General features: G+C 43.0%; 1 protein-coding gene across 1 annotated transcript; it reads right to left on the bottom strand.

Annotated features, from left to right (window-relative positions):
- Window positions 1-2,950: 2,950 nt before the first annotated feature.
- Window positions 2,951-5,046, bottom strand: RPS26 (ribosomal protein S26). The gene is made up of 4 exons (XM_037144191.2): window positions 4,891-5,046; window positions 4,452-4,629; window positions 3,594-3,724; window positions 2,951-3,047 (listed from the first exon to the last, which is right to left on the bottom strand). The coding sequence occupies exons 1-4, from the start codon at window positions 4,891-4,893 to the stop codon at window positions 3,012-3,014; spliced, it is 348 nt and encodes a 115-aa protein (XP_037000086.1). The 5' UTR covers window positions 4,894-5,046; the 3' UTR covers window positions 2,951-3,011.
- Between the last annotated feature and the right edge of the window lie 2,747 nt (window positions 5,047-7,793).

Raw genomic sequence — 7,793 nt, 5'->3', positions numbered from 1 at the left:
AGCTATCAGGCCACCAAAAACATACAAAACTGCAGCCCTTCTTCATGCCAGATCACCCCCACACTGGTCCCCCAGTAAAATATAAAGCTGAGCCCTGGCTGGTGTGGCTCAGTGGGTTGAGTGCTGGCCTGCGAACTGGTGGACCACTGGTTGGATTCCCAGTCAGGGCACATGCCTGGGTTGTGGGCCAGGTCTTCAGTGCGGGGTGTGTGAGAGGCAACCACGCATTGGTGTTTCTCTCCATTTCTCCCTCCCTTCCCCTCTCTAAAAATAAAATCTTTTTAAAAAGGTACATTAAAAAAAAAAAAAGAACTTGTCTTTTAAAAAAAATCTTCAAAAAAAGAGAAAAGGCTGAGACTTAGAAATGTCTGGCAGAGTAGGTACTCAGTATTTCTTGAATGATTGTTTTCTATCACTTAGACCTCACTGAGGTACTACGAAATAGGAATGACCATCCTAAAGATTAGAAAATTGAAGACGGAGAGATAGGTGATCACCCAAGGTCACATACCTCCAAATACCAGAGGTAAGATCTGTACCTAGGAGTCAGCTCTCCTAGGTTCTGAACTAGATGTCTGTTTAATGGGGGAGTTGGATTTAGAAACCAAGTGCCAAGTACATGGGCAGTACTTATTGAACTAATAAAATCTAGATTCTAGCCTGTTCTTTCATCTACCGGCTGTTTCCTCTGACGAGTGTATTAGCTTAACACACATGCAGTGGACACGCCTTTACACCTAATAGCTACTGAATGTGTCAACTAAAGCAGCATGACATTAACTTAGTGATAGGTAGTGAATAATTTTTCTCATACATGCTAAATTATGGAAAGCTGGACAAATAACAAAAATGCAGGATTTGGGGTTAAGGAAAAGGGTGGCCCAGGACTTCAGTGAAGCTTGGCTACAAGAGTGGACATGAAATTTAGTAGCATCAAAGGCGTACATCGGGGCCATGTTGGAAGAGCCCTGAGACCTCTACCTGGCTTGAAAACTCTTCACACCGAGTCTGCAGAACGCAGCAATGTTCTGGAGGTGCTGAAACTGCATTAATACCCTCCCTCTAAATAAAGTCCATTAAAACTGGGGCAGGTAGGGGGTGTGCGGCTCAGAGGTGTATCCCGCTTTGTGACTAACTACTCCAACCTCAGTGTGTAATAGCTTAAGCAGAGCAGACCAATTTTGTTGTCCAATTACCTAGAGAGCCTCAAGCTGACTTATGGGCATGGCATGTGGTTTTCCTTTTAGGCTAGATGATAGATTAGTACGGAGCAGCTACCTTCCCCATAGAACTTGGATATCCAGGTCACCCATCAAATAACATGTAGTTTAGCCCTGGCTGGTGTGACTCAGTGGATTGCGTGCTGGCCTGTGAACTAAAGGGTTGCAGGTTTGGTTCCCAGTTGGGGAGCATGCTTGGGTTGTGGGCCAGGATGCCACGTTGGGGGTGTGCAAGAGGCAATCACATGTTAAGTTTCTCTCCCTTTCCCTTTCTAAAAATATATTTTTTTAGATTTTATTTATCTTTAGAGGGGAAGGGAAGGAGAGAGGGAGAGAAGTATCAATGTATGGTTGCTTCTCATGCGTCCCCTGCTGGGAACTGGCCTGCAACCCAGGCATGTGCCCTGACTGGGAATCAAACCACGATCCTTTGGTTTGCAGGCCTGCACTCAATCCACTGAGCTACACCAACCAGGGTAAAAAAATAAAAAATTTTAAGAGATTTTAAATTGGTCCAGGAAATATTGATGTTGTGTGGTTACCTCTCAAGCACCCCCCCATCGGGGACCTGGCCCGCAACCCCAGCATGTGCCCCAACTGGGAACCAAACTGGTGACCTTTGGTTTGCAGTCCAGCGCTCAATCCAGTCACAACAGCTAGGGTGATAAAATCTTTAAAAAAATAACATATAATTTAAGTTATATGCAACTGGTACTGGGTTGGCAGGTAGGATGGGGCTACTTCAGATCCTGAAGCACACAGAAAGCCCTTTTGTGAGTTATTCCTGGCACTCCAAGAATCGATGAACTTTGATAGTAAAAAAAACAAAAACCCCTGTTAAGCCAATTCTTAGCAGTGTTGGGCTCCTGAATGTAGGATTTCTAGACAGGATCATACCTTGCATTTGGAATACATAAAACTTGTGGGAGAGCCAGTTAAGACCTACCCTGAATAAAGAATAGGCTATGCCAACAATTCAAGAGATCTTCAAGCAGTTACACACGGCCCTGATTTACTACTTGAATCTGGTTTATTAAGCAAGCTGGGATTTGGAATATCAGGTTTACCATTTAGACCTTACACCTGATTTTCTTCTATTCAATGTTTATCCCTGGTGTGAAGTGCTTACAGGGTAAGGGAATGAAAGGGGGACAGTTGCATCTTACTCTCCCCAAAGGACAGAGATACTCTTGCTCACATTTAGTGTTGACAAAATCAGGACTGGCCACAGACGTTTCAGCACACGCATTGGTATGCTGAGTACATCACTATCAGGAGTTCCCGTGTTTCTTTTTTCCTCCCCAGTTAAAGGGTTCTCCAATAACAGGACCACCTATGCTCTCAAGTATTCCACTCCTTCCTTGCTGCCACATCCTTACACAGACCCCGAACTTGTAACTTTCAAATTTCTGAATTCTAGGAAAATGAACCATTGTCACAGTGAACTAATTTTACACAGTTAAAAATTCTCTCAATATCTATCCAAGTTCTGTACTTCCAATTAGCTACGTTAAATTAACCAAACATTCACAGATGCTTCAATCCCCCCACCATGAGGATACAAATACAAAAGAAACCCAAGCTAAGGTGCAGAGATAAGCTTTCTCCCCCATGAAAAACTGTGTGGCACTCACTCCACATTTGGATACTTAGTAAAAGCAATTAGAGCCCCTATGACATACTCGACCCCCATCTTTTCTGGCAACAAATACGCAAGCAACATGCTAATATAAAGTACAATTTCCATTTTATTTTTTTCCAGAGAACTTTTCTTCAGTCCTTTAGGGCTCCTTACATGGGCTTTGGTGGAGGTCGTGGGGCAGCACCCTGAAAAACCAAGAAAGTACAAGTTAAAAACCAGCAAATGAAGCCCTGGGTGGTATAGCTAAGTGGATTGAGCATGGACATGTGAAGCAAAAGGTTGCCAGTTCGATTCCCAGTGAGGGCACATGGTTGGATGGCAAGCCAGGTCCCCAGTAGGGGGCACACAAGATGCAACCACACACTGATGTTTCTCTCCCACTCTTTCTCCTTCCCTTCCCCTCTCTCTAAAAATAAGTAAATATCTTAAATAATTTTTAAAAAACCACCAAATGAAGACTTTCCCCACTCAAAGAACCTGACCTCTATCCTCCCAACACTAATATACTTGGGTTACAACTGCATGAAAAATGGGTAGATGTGAAAGGAGAGCACACCACCCATTCCAAAACAAATTCTTCTAACAACTCTCTTGTGACTCTGGTGTGGGTCCCACCTCACCTTCCCAGATTTAGCTGACCTCACCATAGGTAATCCTTGGGTCCTCATGTATCTTTTGTACACCCCCCTCGCTCCCTACCAGCTCCCACATCTCCTTTCTAAGATATTTACCGCAGGTCTGAACCGAGGTGGAGGTGTTCGGTCCTTCCGGGCTTCCCGAGAACGATTCCTGACCACTTTGCTGTGAATGGCACAACTCACACAGTAATGCAGTTTCACATACAGCTTGGGAAGCACATAGGCTAAAATAGAAAACAGATACAGTATTAAACGTACTTAAATGTCAGACATACCTACAAAACCTCATTCTCAAAGTAAACAATCAATTTCTGATGCCTAAACACACGTGCAGTTTCACAACTGAGTTAATACGGCCCTACCAATTAACCCCATCACCTGGGGCACCAAAACCACATCCTAGAAAAAAATCAAACATCCAATTCCTTCAGCAGTTGCACCAGCCCTAATGCCTATTCCTAGGTCCTTTCTTAAAAACCGTTTGTCTTAAGGAAATGAAATGATCAAAACATCATATTGTTTCAAAAACATCTTTTCTCAACCAAACTAGACAACCTCCTACTTTAAACATTTTTTTCAGACTTAGTTTGTATGTTTCATTTCCACAACATGTACTCAAATATCCAACAATTCCAAGGAATTGTTACATATTCTACGCTTACAGCTATTGCTCCCCCAATGTCGCTACAGAATGAACTGGTTTTGGAATTCCATTCCCTGACGGAAAAGATTTTTTTTTTTAAGAAAAACTGTAACTTTGTTTTAGTTTGTCACAAACCAGCAAAGACTGTGTTCTACCACAGAAGTCCCCCTCTAACCAGCCAAAGCTTAGAAACGGCAACCAGAACAAAGACACTGTTCTTTTCCACCCGCAACAACCTCCAAGGAATGTTCCAGTGAACAAAGCCTGAGGGTATTAGGATACTTGCACAGGTCAGGCCGGAAGCTTACCGTCGAAGACACTCGCTTCCGAAATGTCCCTAACGGCTGCGGCCTCTACTATGTTTCGAATGACGAACTTCTTAATGGCCTTATCCTTGGGCACGCATCGGGCGCAGTTGGTGCAGCGAATAGGCTGCACATGGCCGCGGCCTTTTTTGGCACGACCGTTGTTCCTTCTTTTCTTCGTCTGCATGAGAATAAAAACCATGTTAGGAAAGAGACGCAAATTACCCAATCTTAGCCCCTTCCGACTACATTCCACACCCGCAGCGCCCAGAAAAGTGCCAGTGAGATCTCCAGTCCCTCGCAAATCTCTCCTAGCCAGAAGCAACCATACATTCCATCCACCCCTCCGCCATAGACTGGACTCGCAAATCCCCCACAATCCTGGAATCTGCTCTTCTCTACCTCCAGCCTAAGCCCACGCTCAACACGCGCCAGCACTCACCATCTTGGAAGCGAGGACCCAAAAGAGGATCCGGCTTCCGCTCTGGCTCTCTTATATAGCGCGAGATCCCTACACTCACTCCGGAAAAGTCCTTAATTGACGAACGCCAAGAACGGTAATTCACTGTACTTAAATTTCCTTTATAATTCAGTGTTTTCGCTGAAATCTGGAGAGAAAAAAAGGGTTCCTCGAGTTTATTTATTGGTAGTACGATGTGACCATGGGACTATTTTACCTAGTAGCGGAAGAAAATTAAAGACTACGTTTCCCAGCAAGCATCGCGACACCTTACCCGGAAGTAATTCTGGGCGTTATAATTATTCGGCTTTTGAGACTTGAGGCACGGAAGTTGTCTGACGCAAGATCACAGATCGCTCTCCTAATTTGAGGCCAGATGGAAAGAGATGCATTGTGGGAGTTGTAGTGCGAAGGTGACAGGCTCTTGCTCCCAAGCACTCAGCCTGAGGGTGCTACGCCATCGGGGGACGCTCCCGGCTCGTTTCTCTGACATCCCTGCTACTTGGTGTAGGTTTGAGAAACGGAGGACCTGAGGAAAACAAAACATTTTATTAATTCCTCATCCCAATATGGAGAAAAATCCACAACGAGAGACCAGGGACAAGTGCATCGGTGCTGGTTCTGTTTCTCATTCGCCTTTTTACCCTTGGATCCTTATTAGCACAGTGCAAGGCACTGTAGTAAACGCTTTATAAATATTCATGTAATTGACCCTCAGCAAATCTATAAGATAGGTACTATTACTATCCTCACTTTACAGATTGAAAAAACTGAGAAGTACTGTAGAGAGGTTAAAACTGAGGTTGCCCAAAGTCGCACAGAGCTAGTAAGAGGTATTTTGGCTTCACTATACTGTGCTGCCTCTCACCCAGCAAACAAAATGGATGGAGGTATATAGCCTGGACCAGTGACTTAAATAATTTTAACTCAGATTCATAGTAGAAATATACTGTACGTGGTACTAAATACTTACACAAACACAAATACACACACACACACATAAATGGAAACTTCATGAAACAATACCTGTATGACAAAAGCTGCATTAGTATGTTCAATTTTCTATTTTGTTTTAATAAATGCTGGCCAAGCCCCATTAAAGTGATTTTACCACTAATTGATGGCCTCCAACTAAAACACACTTTCTTTTTAAAAAATATTCTTATTTATTTATTTTAGAGAGAGGGGAAGGGAAGGAGAAAGAGTGGGAGAGAAACATCAATGTGTGGTTGCCTCTCATGCATCCCCTACTGGGGATCTGGCCTGCAACCCAGGCATGTGCCCTGACTGGGAATCAAACCAGCAACCCTTTGCTTCACAGGCCCACGCTCAATCCACTGAGCTATGCCAGCCAGGGCTAAAACACACTTTCTTATATATACATTCCATTTTCCTCTGAAGAGCCTTGAGAAAATCTTTTCTAGGCTTGAGCAGGAGTGGCTATCTATGCACAGCCAATCACCCCATTATCTCCAAAACGAAGAAACTAAGGTGTCAAGGGGACCTTCCAGCATTCAGACCAAGATGATATAGATGAAGACCAACTGTTTGTTCATTCATGAATTATCCTGGAGTCTGAATTCACCAGACCTGCTTTCCTTCCAACAATCCACCATGGTTTCTCCTAACCTCTAACCCACTTTATTGGGGTTAAAATTTATTTTCTAATTTTTGATTTGGCTTCAAACAATTATACTCATATTTCTATTTTTATTATTATTGTCTTTTTTTAGAGATTTTTATTTATTTTTAGAGAGAGGGGAAGGGAGTGAGAAAGAGAGGGAGAGAAACATTAATGTGCAAAAGATACATCGATCAGTTGCCTCTCATATACCCCCAGCTGGGGGCCTGGCCTGAAACCAGGCATGTGCCCTGACTGGGAATTGAACCAGTGACTTTTTGGTTCACAGGCTGGCACTCAGTCCACTTAGCCACATCAGCCAGGGCTAAACTCACATTTTTAATTTTATAGTTTCAATGTAGAATGGAAAGGCCCTGGCCAGGTACCTTTGATGATTAGAGCATTGTCCACATTCACCAAGGTTGCAGGTTCAATCCCAGATCAGGGCGCATAGAAGAATCAAACAATAAATTCATAAATAAGTGAAACGACAAATTGATGTTTCTCTCTAAAATCAATAAATAATCAAAATTTTAAATGGGTAATGGAAAATGAGACTCTAGATGGAAGTGTCTCCAATATTCACTTGATTATAGTCTCATGGAAACAGGAAGGCAGACATTATGACCATGTGGACTGACAGCGAGGTCGATGGAACAGAAGAAGGTTGAGTGAAAAGGACAAAATATTTAATACATATGTAAGACAGAACCAAATTAATGTGCCTATCTCGGCTTTTCTTGGGATTTTTAGAGCCTGGAGTTTCACCAGCCACATTCCCTGGCATAAAGGTATGGGCACAAACTTTGGAATCACACATCTTTGGGTTCAAATCCAGGTTCTGTCATTTATTGGCTGATGAGTCTTGGACTTTTATTTCTTCACTAGTAATCGCGATCACTTCTCTGTAGGTTGCTTCTACAATGAAGTGAACATTTGGCACAGTGCATGGCATTTATGAGTGCTCAAAAAGAGGCAGAGCCTGTTATCATCATCATTCATGTTATTGTACTTGTGTCCCCTGGATATATAATGTGTTTTACATGTCGTAGGTTCTCAACAACAAATGTCTGATAAGTTTCTGCTTTGTTTGGATGGACAGGTGTGTTGGCTTTCTCTCCTATCCTGTGGGCATTCCTGGGAGGAAAATCTCTTCCACTTCCCATTCTAGGTTGAAAATTCTTCTGCCCTTCTACAGTAAGAATCTGAGTATTCTTGTTTGGTTTCCTCTCAATCTTAGACTTGTTCACCTTCAAAATGTTTA

This window comes from Artibeus jamaicensis, unplaced genomic scaffold (genome assembly GCF_021234435.1).
Source record: "Artibeus jamaicensis isolate MK-2021 breed Jamaican fruit bat unplaced genomic scaffold, CSHL_Jam_final contig_233, whole genome shotgun sequence".
NCBI classification, from domain to species: Eukaryota; Metazoa; Chordata; class Mammalia; order Chiroptera; family Phyllostomidae; genus Artibeus; species Artibeus jamaicensis.
Note: the sequence above shows the minus strand (reverse complement) of the source record. Positions and strands in the feature narration are given on the sequence as shown.

What these genes read in the sequence shown, in the direction of transcription:
- RPS26 (XM_037144191.2), bottom strand. An exon ending in GGAAGCGAGTGTCTTCGACG is followed by an intron (nt 3,725 to 4,451) that starts GTAAGCTTCCGG and finishes TTTCTATTTTAG; the next exon opens with CCTATGTGCTTCCCAAGCTG. An exon ending in CACCTCGGTTCAGACCTGCG is followed by an intron (nt 3,048 to 3,593) that starts GTAAATATCTTA and finishes TTGGTTTTTCAG; the next exon opens with GGTGCTGCCCCACGACCTCC.